The sequence below is a fragment of the Denticeps clupeoides genome, chromosome 14 (genome assembly GCF_900700375.1).
Source record: "Denticeps clupeoides chromosome 14, fDenClu1.1, whole genome shotgun sequence".
Taxonomy (NCBI): Eukaryota; Metazoa; Chordata; class Actinopteri; order Clupeiformes; family Denticipitidae; genus Denticeps; species Denticeps clupeoides.
The window spans coordinates 13,142,783-13,156,662 of NC_041720.1; the positions used below are offsets into that span (position 1 = coordinate 13,142,783).

Consider the following 13,880-nt stretch of genomic DNA (forward strand, 5'->3'; position numbering starts at 1 on the left):
AGTTTATTTATCTCTCTCTCTCTTTTTTTTTTTTTTTTTTTTGTTAATTGAATTTGGCTTCAAAGTTGGCGACAGCGAAATTGCGGCGCTGTCAGGGATGTGAATTATTCAGGCCCACTGCGGCTCATCAAGATCACACATGCCGCCACGAACAACTCCCCGCTCTCCGTGTGAGCCGGCTCTACCTAATGGCTAATTACGGCAGCCTACTCGCTAGCCCGCTTCCTGGCCTGCTGCCCCTGTACGCACAAATGGGACGCCTACAGTCACTGCGAACAGCCTGCCGTTGTGCAGCCTCTCGCAAATGTCCCACAACACCTGTCTTCCAGGCTGCGTTTCGCTTTTAATAGTTAACATGTCATGCTAATAGCTGAGAATTTGTTATGCTAATTGCTAACAGATTATCCATTGTCATCAACATAATGTCTTGGTTTGGGTCTTCCTAACCTTCCACATCATAGAAATTAAATGATCCTTGGCACAACCAGGAATACATTTGTCATGTTGACTGTGTAATTGCAACATTTTGTGTGCGTCACATTGGTTGGGCAGAATAGTGACTTTTTTCCGGAAGATATTGGATTTAGCGTGATACACCCAGCTAACTGAAATTGTCTACCTCTGACATTTTGTTGTCTCGCTTATCCGGAATAGCGACTTAAGGGAAACATCACATGTTGGAATGATGAGAGGAAGTCTTTACTAGCAAGCAGTTGTTACTTGCAAACACTCTGCATGGTGGTAGTAGCCTAGTGGGTAACACACTTGCCTATGAACCAGAAGACTCGGGTTCAAGTCCCACTTACTACCATTGTGTCCCTGAGCAAGACACTTAACCCTAAGTTGCTCCAGGGGGGGACTGTCCCTGTAACTACTGATTGTAAGTCGCTCTAGATAAGGGAGTCTGATAAATACTGTAAGTGTAAGTGTTCAATACGTCTTATATATCATGTAGAAAATACCTGAGGAACAGCCCTCGTTGTGAGTGAACGTACTACACTTTAAAGACCCAGCCAACGTACACGTTCTACGGAATATCTCTGTGTTCGGACTTGAACTTGCGGTAGTTGCGATGCTTTGACTAGCCTGAGCAATGGAACAGATGAAGAATCTGTACACATGAGTCAGTAGTTTGTAAAACTAGATTTAGCATCAGTGTCAGAAACATGATTGCTTAAGTAAGTGGTTTTATGTTTTAGGGCCTTCATTTATTCATTGAGTTTTAGTTAGTAAAGTTTATTGTGTTTATTCATATATATACACATATATATTTTTCTTTTATGATTGCACTATGGGGGGGTCTGTGTGAAACATTATTTCAATACACGTATACGGTATACTGTCTTGAATCTTGAATTATACATAATTTTCCCAGTTTTGGTAGGATTCTGCCACATCATTTTAGGACCGAACTTGAATGGGATTTCAATGTTTTTCGGCTGAGCTGCTGCTGTGCTCGAGTTCATTGTCCTGTTGTGTGACCTAAATTCACCCAAGTTTTGGCTGTTGAGCAGATGGCCTCACATTTGTTTCTAGTTTATTTTAGTTTATGGTGAAGTTTTGTGGCAGCATAATGAGCCGCTTCACCAACAATCACACAGTAACCATAGGAACCCACAGGGTCTGCATGTTTTCATGTTCCCATGTTCAATTTGAGTAAGTAGTAAAAAATCTGAATTCTGTTATTTGTTGCTGGTCATCTGAACCTAGAGGTTTATATGAATTATACGGCCTTATATGAATAACTGCATTCAAGATTATTTTGTTTCTTGGACAATTAAATGTGTTCTCCAAATGTGCATAGTTGGTACCAAAATTTGTATGATGAATGATGGCAAACTAGTAGATTTTACAGTTATAATATTGAGAGTACAGGAAGCCGAAGGGTTCAACTAATCAAATGATGGAGGGTAATTATTTAAATGTAGGCAGTATGGAGGCAAACGGAGGGCAGTAAATCATGTTGACTGTGGGCTGATAGAATTGCTAACCTCTGCCATTTGGAGCAGGCTGTCGGCTGAAAGAAAGAAAAAAGGCTTCTCCACCAGAAAGCCTCCAGTGGCTTTGTGGTCAGCCGAGACAAGGCTGTTGATTGTGGTCCACACTGATGTGAAGGACTTCAGAAGAGAAACTCGTCTTGCTGGTCAGCCAGATCTTTGTGGTGATTTCAGATCCCTGATCTGAAGGGAAAAAGAAACACTAAAGTTACTTTATTAAAAAAAACATCTTTGCAGCATGAACCAATAAATTGTTTCAAATCCCTGATCAAAATGAATAATAAATGGAGAAGGTTCTCGATTTCATTGCTGGAAAAAAGTAATTATGTATAAAACATCATAAAGTGGAACAAAGCCTAAAGTTGTGTCGGTTTTAGTATTTTTACCCTGTGGAAGACTGGGTAGGAAATATTTCTTTATTCATGCAATGCAATAATGATCCTGCTCAGACATGTTCACATTCAATTACCAACACATTTTCTGTCTTACATGATTACGTTATGTAGGGGAAATAGGTTTTTTGCTTATGATTTATTGAGAAATCAGTGTTTCAGGTTTGCATAAACAGCGTATGAGGGGAGAGTACATTTTTCTGACCTAGTTGTAAATGGGCATTGTTGGTTGGTTGATTGCATGAAAATACTGTGCAAGCCACAATTTTTTTATGTGAGTTTCCATTGGTTCTCGGTCAGAAATAACATTTCAGAATGGGTTTTTGTTGTCCCTCTTCCATCTATTTACTGGGCACTCTTATTCAGTTGAGTCACAAGGAAGCTGGACAGGGAAAGCATTCTTTTATTTCCTTTTTAAAACGAAGCAGAAAGCATAATGTAAGGGATTTGGGATGAGGTATTGTTCGTTTCTGAACCATCAAAAAGCCTCAGTTCTCAAAAGCAATTTGATGGGAATCTTGAACTTTTGAAGGAGCCAAAAATGCTCACACGCCTTCCGCTGAACTAAATCTTTCTTTTCTACCTGTGTCCTACTTTGTCGCACAATTGCACTGACCTCTCGGCTAAACTGCAGTCAGACTCCGTTGCTGCTTAAGCTTCAGAGCACACTCCATCATGGCCTTCTGCACCAAATCCCGTTAAGTAAGGTTTTTTTCCTGACTGGGGACCAGTGCAACACTGGCAGTGCAAGCCATGCAGAATGATTTCAGGAACACAGAGAGTCTCACCAGTGCAATTTAAAATTACCTTTACTTTTTAATAAAGCACCGGAAATAATAAAGCACCCTCCTTAAGAAACCATGACTCAAATCTAAGTGTTTTTTTTTTTTATTTTAATTTATATCACTACGCACACGAAGCAGAGTACTTCATGTACTTCCCCTAAAATCAAATCAAGATTTCTTGGAGGGCATGTGCTTTGTCTTGTGGGCAAGCACACACACACACACACACACACACACAGGGTTTTGGTGTGTGCGCATAAGTCACTGATACTTGAGATGTGGGTCCATCTGAACCGCTGTCATAACAACGGCTAATGGCACTAATGACATTTAATGGGTGGTTTTTACTCAGGACTGGAGCAAGCCCACTGCAGTGAGACATTGTGCTCTGCATCCTTTTTTCGTTAATACTGTTGACGACGTGCCTTTTGTATGTGGAAAAGGCTGCTTCCTTTTTCGGAGAGGATGGTAATATTGTGTTCTCTTGGAAATGTTCTTTTACAGTGGGGGTCATTCTGCTGTTTTTGTCTTGCTCACTTGTTTTTGTTTCCCCCCCAATGTTCATTTGGACATTTTTGGTAGAAAGATGGCAATTGGTTATTTTGGGATAAAAGTCGCCTGACCGGGTGCAGGATAGATGTACTTTGAGCCAGACAGAATGCAGGGGATGAACTGCCAGGCCACGGCTCTTAGACAATATTCCTTTACACATGTTTGCTTTGTGGGAATGATTTGTTATTAGCTGATTTAATCGAGTGGATTAAAATCAATTCCTTCCATGAGCTGGTGCATTTCATAAATCACACAGCGGTAACAAAGTTTCGCGGTGAAGCTGATGTATCACATCCATTCATCCTGACAGGAATCGATCATTAAAAAGGCCATGCATCTTCTTGACAGTGTAGATTGTATTTACTCTGTGCAAAAAAATTAACTGTTGGCTAACTGGCCTATTGAAATAAACTGCATTTTATACCCTTGACTTTTCCTTGTTGGCTACGGTTAAATCGGTTATAAAAAACTTTTTTTCGAGCATTTTTATTTTGTCAGAACTTTGTCACACTCTCTTTCTCTAGTCTTAGTTTTGGATTAAACAAATTTTCTTCAAATGCTTGTAATGGAAGGACCGCCTTATGGTTGATTGCATGCAAAAAATATATGCATGCACATATATTTCAGTTTAAAGAGACTCAATAAAGTGTATTTTTTTGGTTAAAAAATTCAGTAGCTGCCCTCACTTTGCACAGAACGTTATGACTGAAGAATGAAATGTTCGGTTTGTCTTTTTTTTCATTGTTGTTCAGAAATATTCATTGGTAATCTTTGCTTTTGCCCCTGTCAGGGTTTGTGTAGCTCAAGGCCAAACACAGTGCTTTAAGTGCTTCATGCCTCATAACTCTATGGTTGTGTCTGACTTTTTCACTAACAAATTTTCTTTTCTTCTTTTAGCACCAATCAACCCTCATCTGAGTAAGTATTCCTTTTCTTCTGTTTTTTATTCATGCATGTAAAATTACAGTGGCCCAAATGTTAAAGTAGACCAGAAAATAATGTTACATTATTAACAATAATAGATACTCCTACTAAGAGGCAAAAGAGAAACTCTTGCTTTTAATGTAGGGTATAAATTTCCATTATGTGAAGTAGAATCAAGAAAATTTCAAGTATAAAAATGTATAATCACCAACCCTGATTCAGCCTGCAATTTACTAAAATCTTTTCTACCTTAGTTGATAGTGGTTTTGTCTGGTTAACTGGAGTAAGGAATTGTTATGTATGGATTACGTATTACACTGTGTAATAAGTATGTAACAAATTGTAATCTTATGGAGTCAGGAATGCATGCCATTGCTCTCACTTATTATCATATTTAAATCGGAACCTCAAGCAGTAGTTGTGAACAATCATGCACATAAAAAGAGATGTGATCTCGCATAGCTCCAGCATGGCTGCCTTCCCAATAGCATGCACAGCAGGGGGAGAGCCATTCCTGCATAAATTAATCCATGAAAATTTAGAGAACTGTAAATAATCCTCTTTGAAAAAGGTGCCGTTAAGGCCCTTTTCTGTGGGGTCAGCACACAACCGTTAGCTTGCGAGCAAAGTAATGAGAAGATATCTGTACCCAGACCGGGTCATCCATCTAGTGATTTGCTGTCTGCATGGACTCTGGGCTTAGCAATTAGATTATATATTTTTTGCTTTTTAAAGAAACTCTCTAGGGCATGAGTTAGAATTGCATTTTGTTGTTGTTGCTGATGTAGCATGAGCCACATTCGTTGAAGCTTAGCAACTCCACAAGCATGAGTGAGTTCAATAGAAACTGTAGGAAGTAGATAACTTCCATGTTTTATGAATTGTTCAGCAAACTTAATTAAGGTTTTTTGGTTTTTTTTCACCCAAGATTAACCCAAGCGTTAGTTTGCTAACGGGTTTATGAGGGTTTATATGAGTTTCATATGAGGGTTCATTTGATTTTGCTCATTTAGAGTAAGTTATGTAATTAAATCCAAAAATGCTCCTTTATAAGACATCAGAAATTTAAGATATTGTTTTTTTGCCTGGAGAGATTTACTTCATCTAAGAGCAGTAAATCCACAATTCCTGTACATGATTTCTTTATTTATTATTTAGGCCAAACATGTCCCACAGATCCAATATGATATAGATCTTCCCAAATGTGTTCAATATAATGATACGATGTGTAATTCACCTTCTACAAAGTCAATAGTGCTCATTCTCAACTGTCAAAAGATAGGGCTTTATGTTGCCTTGTTTTAAATGAAAGATGTAATCAGAAAGAAGCTTATTACTTTTAGATTGTGTACAGTTGTTTATTTATTCATTTATTATCTGTACATGAGCATTTGGCATGTTTGAGTCCAGCAGAATAAATCATGGCAAGATCTAAAGCTCTAAAGGTTGAGGCACAATGTCGACTTTCAGTATTGGGGGGGTTAACTTTAATATTCCAGTGTCTTTTTTCCATGTAGTCACCGCTATTGTAAATGGGCTACTAAATAATACAGGGGAACTGTTTCTGGTGCATGAGTGTTTCATTATAACTGACTGTTTGAGGTTGGTGCTAACATCATGTTGCTTGAGCTTTGTTACCTCAGTGTTTTATCTTGCTGTGAAGGACAACAGCTTTTCATGCATCATAGCGCTCCTCCCCCCAGCATTCCCCTCAGAGTGATCCCCTTTCCTTAGATCAGCAGCATTCTGTGTACATCTCCTGTGTGAACTCACAGAAGAACAACATTACCCTATGCACCGGGGAGAAGACCTCCATTTAAATACGCCTCCGTTCAGGGGGAAAAGTCAAGAGGCGGACTGTCTTAAGCGAGCCTTGGTGTGGAACCCCACACGAGCACCTGAGTTAAAACCACTAGATCCATGCGTTCTCAAGGTCACCACTCCAAAGTGCTCCCAGCTACGGTTTAATAAAATCAATGAATATTTATTGCACACTTCACATCCTGAATGTTAATAGCTTTTCACAAGTTGTGTAAGGATGCCTGACAACGTTCCTTTAGAGTGCAGTGTTTCATTTTTAATTGCTTGTTTATGTATAATTGTTTTTTATATATTTATATATGCTTGTGTGTGTGTTTGTGTGTGTGCGTGTGCGTGTGCGTGTGCGTGTGTGTGTGTGTGTGTGTGTGTCTGTATGTATGTATGTGTATATGTGTGCGTGTGTGAACTGAAGTTTTTGGCAGGTGTCAAAGAGCTAAATGATAATTGTTTATTATATAAAATTACAAGAAAATTCTAGGTGTGACTGATTACTTCATTTTTTATCTTACTTACTTACTTACTTACTTACTTTTAGCTCACTTATTTCAGTGCAGAGGAGTTTCTTCAAAAACTGCATGCAAACCCACCAAGAAGATGCCAGTTTGAAGGCAAATGGTGGTTACACCAAATAGTGATTTGATTTATCATCTGTTCCATCACTGAATTTTTTTATTGGAAATTAACTATTAACATGTTTTTCACATCTGCCTAAATCCTTTGCGGAGTACCATATACATGTAGAAATGTTCCAGCTCACTTTATTTAAGAGGTGAGATGTGATGGTCAGTATGTCCAAGGATCAGCAAAGTGTATATGAAGACATGTTTCATGCACAATTTTTTTGCACAGAAATGTATTTATGGAACGTACGAATGCACATTTATTTCCTTATGTGAAAGTCTTTGAGTTTGTTTCCTCTGTATTGTTATGATTATTATGACAAAAACGTATATGTAGTTCTGATCCATCAGTCACATGATAAATAGATTATACAGACCCCACTTTTTTACTGGAAGAAACTGACTAGATTTACTGGGAGTTCTGAACGCTATTCCACTGCCCATTCTGTCTGTGAGATGGAGTTGAAAGCAGCATCCTGAATGTGATGGGAGTGAATGTGAGGGTGAAAATGAGAAATGGGAATGGAAGATGGATGGCAAGGTGGAATGAAATGAGAAATGAGAAATTAGTCAGGATCAGCAGTGAATCGCATGACATGAATAGGATACCTCGGGTGCCATTATGGCTCGAGTGGAAAATCACTGGTGTGCTGTCTAATTTTAGGAGAGTTCCACTGCAGTTTTGAAGAGGAGCCCATCTGTATGTTCATCCAGGATAAGAACGATGACTTTGATTGGACGAGACACAGCGCCGCCACCCGTGACACCAAATACACCCCAAACACAGGGCCCAATGGAGACAGGACGGGCTCCAAGCAAGGTAACAGAAATATGAACTTGTGCTGGACTCTCAGTTGCTCTGGTAGCTCTGAACAGTGCATCTGCTAAATGGCAATAATAAATAAATGCAGTGGGACATTCGTCATGCATAGTCCATTGTCAAATAAATGCAAGAACAAGGAATGTGCCAGTGGACAAAGTTAAATAGATGTAGTTGTTGGTAAGACACAAAAGTCAGTTCATTTGCATGCACAGTTAAGTCAAGCTTATAGCGTGGCTTGACCATCAAATCAGGCTACTGTCCATATCCCCTAAGTACATGCACTAGAGGTAAAAATTTTTTGACTAATGGGTGTCTGACTGGTGGCAATTAGCTGTTTTATACATGTCTTACATGCATTATTTTGCAATTGGTTAAAGTTGTCCATGTTTAAGTCCGGATGGTTAATTCTGGAGCATGTTAATTGTGTTTGGATCTTTTTTTTTTTTTTTTTTTTTTTTTTTTTTTAAAGTGATTGTCACATGTGATACACAGCAGCACAGCACACGATGCACACAGTGAAATTTGCCCTCTGCATTTAACCCATCACCCTGAGTGAGCAGTGGGCAGCCATGACAGGCGCCCGGGGAGCAGTGTGTGGGGACGGTGCTTTGCTCAGTGGCACCTCAGTGGCACCTTGGCGGATCGGGATTCGAAACGGCAACCTTCTGATTACAGGGCCGCTTCCTTAACCACTAGGCCATCACTGCCCCAATCTGGTTGAAAGCATACATGCAAGAGTAGCTTTACTATCAATTGCATTATCCTGGTCGGTTAATCTGACTTTTCAGTAGTTGAATTTAATATTGTTTGTGAGTCCAACATGTATTTGTGTAATTTGAAAGTCTGTCTTAAGTCAGACTGACACAGCAATTCAGTTTTCACTGATTTAATGTAAACAGATGTCAGTGACAAATAAAATGAATACAGTAGGCTAAGATGCCCTTGGAATACATTTAAACCCTATTATCCTGCATTTACAGTGGCATTGCATTCATTGCATTCCACAGTTCTCATGGCCAATCTGAATAGAGAATTCATTCAAATCTTGGTCTACAATAGCAAAGGTCCTCCCTTTCAGAGCACTTCACACAGACAGAAAAAGCAGAAACCCTGAAAAGAATTTAAATTTCTAGGGAGCTTAGTTAAAGATACATCTGTTTGATTGACTTCATATCCAAAGATCTTGGACAGTATTGTGGTTGAATTGCAGTACAAAGGAGACAAGAACCTATAGAGCCTCAATTTTAACACCTTGTCTGTGATAAAAGTAAGCAGGTTATTCTCTCGGACAGAGACAGTGGAGGGAGTTGGGCAGCAGCTTGATGTAGTAAATAATGCATTTACTTTAATCACCATGGTGGTCTGAAAATGTCCAAGATTTCATTAGCTTAAAAAACTCCTCAGGGGGGTTTGTAATGATCCCATATCAAATTTAACATAAGACGAAATTCTATTTGATTTTGGCCAGAGGGGGTTCACCGCCCACCCTAAGCCCTCTTGTGCTCACCCTGAATTTGTGAATTTATGGGTTCCAAAACGTGATCCACCCAAGAGATATGAGGCGATTATGATAAATAGGCTTAAATCAGGGCGGTCAAACTTAACTTGTTAAATGTTCCAATTAATTATTTTTTTTTTTTTATTTTGTTTAATTCCTGTGTGGGTCCGACCTATGAAAAGGATGCAAAATACATCCTAGCCAGAGACAATCTCTTCATAAGTGAAAGTGAAGTGACTCATTGTGAAACACTGCAGCACAGAACACGGTCACACAACAAAATGTGTCCTCTGCATGTAACCATCACCCTTGGTGAGCAGTGGGCAGCCTTGACAAGCGCCCGAGAAGCAGTGTGTGGGGACGGTGCTTTGCTCAGTGGCACCTTGGGTTTATGGATTTAAACCGGCAACCTTCAGATTATGGGTCAGATTACAGTGAAGGAGTTTTAGAACCGATTCAGATTGTGCATAACTGCACTCAAATACACCAGAGATGTGCCCAACTGAACTATTGAGAAAATAGTTAATGCAGTTAATTTGCATTAGCATTTTTTCCATTGTATTTACTGCCTGAGTCTGCAGGGTGTGTTAGTTTAAGTTATGACCAGATAATTACAGGGAGTGCAGAATTATTAGGCAAATAAGTATTTTGTCCACATCATCCTCTTCATGCATGTTGTCTTACTTCAAGCTGTATGGGCTCGAAAGCCTACTACCAATTAAGCATATTAGGTGATGTGCATCTCTGTAATGAGAAGGGGTGTGGTCTAATGACATCAACACCCTATATCAGGTGTGCATAATTATTAGGCAACTTCCTTTCCTTTGGCAAAATGGGTTAAAAGAAGGACTTGACAGGCTCAGAAAAGTAAAAAATAGTGAGATATCTTGCAGAGGGATGCAGCACTCTTAAAATTGCAAAGCTTCTGAAGCGTGATCATCGAACAATCAAGCGTTTCATTCAAAATAGTCAGCAGGGTCGCAAGAAGCGTGTGGAAAAACCAAGGTGCAAAATAACTGCCCATGAACTGAGAAAAGTCAAGCGTGCAGCTGCCAAGATGAAACTTGCCACAAGTTTGTCCATATTTCAGAGCTGCAACATCACTGGAGTGCCCAAAAGCACAAGGTGTGCAATACTCAGAGACATGGCCAAGGTAAGAAAGGCTGAAAGACGACCACCACTGAACAAGACACACAAGCTGAAACGTCAAGACTGGGCCTAGAAATATCTCAAGACTGTTTTTTTCTGATGGACTGATGAAATGAGAGTGAGTCTTGATGGGCCAGATGGATGGGCCCGTGGCTGGATTGGTAAAGGGCAGAGAGCTCCAGTCCGACTCAGACGCCAGCAAGGTGGAGGTGGAGTACTGGTTTGGGCTGGTATCATCAAAGATGAGCTTGTGGGGCCTTTTCGTGTTGAGGATGGAGTCAAGCTCAACTCCCTGTCCTACTGCCAGTTTCTGGAAGACACCTTCTTCAAGCAGTGGTACAGGAAGAAGTCTGCATCCTTCAAGAAAAACATGATTTTCATGCCGCACAATGCTCCATCACACGCGTCCAAGTACTCCACAGCGTGGCTGGCAAGAAAGGGTATAAAAGAAGAAAAACTAATGACATGGCCTCCTTGTTCAACTGATCTGAACCCCATTGAGAGCCTGTGGTCCATCAGCAAATGTGAGATTTACAAGGAGGTAAAACAGTACACCTCTCTGAACAGTGTCTGGGAGGCTGTGGTTGCTGCTGCACGCAATGTTGATGGTGAACAGATCAAAACACTGACAGAATCAGTTGCAAAGAAAGGTGGCTATATTGGTCGCTGATTTGTTGTTGTTTTGTTTTTGAATGTCAGAAATGTATATTTGTGAATGTGGAGATGTTATATTGGTTTCACTGGTAAAAATAAATAATTGAAATGGGTATATATTTGTTTTTTGTTAAGTCGCCTAATAATTATGCACAGTAATAGTCACCTGAACACACAGATATCCCCCTAAAATAGCTAAAAGTAAAACCAAACTAAAAACTACTTCCAAAAACATTCAACTTTGATATTAATGAGTTTTTTGGGTTCATTGAGAACATGGTTGTTGTTCAATAATAAAATTATTCCTCAAAAATACAACTTGCCTAATAATTCTGCACTCGCTGTAGAATAAATAACCATTATTTATTGTTTAGATATAATCTATTTTAATCATTTGAAACCCATAGTTTATGCAACAATGCACTAGTAAGGATTCCTTATTCTCCTGAGACCCTGCGTCCTCATCTGGGGACATTACAATTTGGCATCCCCTCAGCATTTATTCTGTTCAATTTAACACAGTAAGGTGGAACGTGATCTCCACAGTACGTGGAAACACATGACCTCCACCGTAAGTGAACTTTACCCGGCTACTGTGGAGCGCCACACCTCACAGCGGCTGCAACGAGATCCTCCTTGACAGAGCACTAATGGTCACCCAATTTAGATGTTTAAACATTAATTAAAAGTGTTTGTAGTTTTAGTTTGCAATTTTTTTCTCTCATTCCGCTTTTTTTTTCTTTCTTTTAATTCCATAAAACACATTATTCCAGGTACCCCTCGGTTCTTTGCACATTGTAACCAAGGTTATTCGTTTCATCCCAAGGTTTCTACATGTACATTGAGACCTCCAGGCCGAGGCGAGAGGGGGACCAGGCACGCCTAGTGAGCCCAACCTTCAACGTAGCACCCAAGAACCCCTATGGCATCACCAACCCTCCGGTCTACTGCTTCGGCTTCTACTATCACATGTATGGCAAGCACATTGGTAAGTCACCAAGATACTCCTGGCACATGCGAAAAACCTACGGGGAGCTCTCCATGAGCATGACACAGTTGTCACAAAAAGGGTCGAGTAAGCATGCACCAACCTTCAGAGTGGCACAGCAGTGTCACCTGCAGAGACATTAGCTGGCGCTATTGAGGCCGGCACAGGTCTGACAGATAAGCTACAGTACAAGCCGGCGTGGTTCTCCAGGCGATGCCGCGCTGATGTGCACAGCGGTGACAGGTACAGTGCCATGAAGCGTTTTCCGATGGGAAGCGCGTCAGTCCTGTGACAGGGGGGGCACGGAGTAATGGCGCCGCTAGCAGGTATGCCACAGCGGGGCGGCTGCGCTGTCTCTCACTTCATTGAGCTCCTCCGGTTAGACGACTTCACCGCTCCGCACACCTCCACGCCACAGCCAGCCGGAGTCGCGTGGCCTCCCCTGAGTGTGCGGGAACTCTCCTGGCGTGAGGGAGGAGATGGGATACTTGGCAGTTGCGACCGCAGTGATCCTCCCCTGGTACACATGTCTTGCCTTTCTGTTCGGTGAGAAAACCACTTTAACCCTTCATGTCCACAGACAGCCAGTCTTTTTTGCGTGTGTGTATGTGTGTACGAGATGCATGTATGTGAGCAGCGTGCATGGTGCACAGCCGGCCCACCAGAGAATTACGCCCCCCTCCTCACAAGAGTTGGAAGGAAAGTGGACAAGGGCCGCTTTACCTGGGACAAGGTCAAAGCTAATTAACAAAGCACACTTCAAAGATTGCCTTTGGAGTTCTCTGCCTGTGTGTGTTTACCGGATTAGGCCCTCCAGATCACAGCGCACACACATTCCTTTTCATTCTTCTGGGCTCCAGTTTCTCTCAGAAGCCGGGGGATCAAAGTAATTTCATTAAACCAGTCAGACGTAAAGCTGTTCATTCCCAGTTACACGGTAATGGCAGCCCCCCGTCGGTCATAAGGGGTTATATCTGGCAGCTCCATTCCCACCCGACTCTGTTATTAAGCCGCTCAGCCCAGGTTTTATTTTCCTCACGCCCGTCGCAGCACTGAAGATCACACACAGGTCGCGCACTGTCATACTCGAGTCCATACAGCGGTGCTTACAGCGCGCAGTTGTCTGTCACTTGTAGAAAATCACCGTGAACTCGCCGTCGTAGCTGTTCAGTTCTCCTGAGGGGGTGGAATCTTGTCCCATTGTAAAGATTAATTTCCCGCTGAGAGAACATTTTTCGGACATGTTTTACCCGTACTGTAAACCGTGTGCTTGAATCAGTATTTAATTGTGTGTATATAGTGTATATATATATTATTGTGTTTTATGAATGATTAATAATGTCAGACTAAATTCAGACATTTAAAATACATTATTATTAATTATTAAGTAATTATTAAGAAGTAAATTGCCACTATCATATCGCAGACGATAAATAAATACATTTGCGTCCCGTGCTTGTTTACTGGCGAAGTTGAAACTGCGCATGGAATCTCACTGAATGTCTGAGTAATTATCAAAGATCCTGTACAAACTACATTACCCAGGAGGCAATCTGTCTTTTCCATGACATTTTGACAAACCACATGGATGCAAACAGAGTCAGGAAGCAACTCTGCCAAGTGCTCCGCCTGGCCTGCATCTAGTTTCAGTGGGGCGTCTACGTTGTCCCCCGCACC

General features: G+C 40.9%; 1 protein-coding gene across 5 annotated transcripts in view; it reads left to right on the forward strand.

Annotated features, from left to right (window-relative positions):
- Positions 1-13,880, forward strand: part of LOC114803110 (MAM domain-containing glycosylphosphatidylinositol anchor protein 2) — a 151,550-nt gene that overhangs the window by 129,628 nt on the left and 8,042 nt on the right. For all 5 annotated transcript variants that reach the window (XM_029002426.1, XM_029002425.1, XM_029002427.1 and 2 more), the window contains 3 exons: positions 4,624-4,644; positions 7,756-7,911; positions 12,042-12,203. In XM_029002426.1, coding sequence (XP_028858259.1) covers positions 4,624-4,644; positions 7,756-7,911; positions 12,042-12,203 — 339 coding nt within the window. The remainder of the gene's footprint in view (positions 1-4,623; positions 4,645-7,755; positions 7,912-12,041; positions 12,204-13,880) is intronic.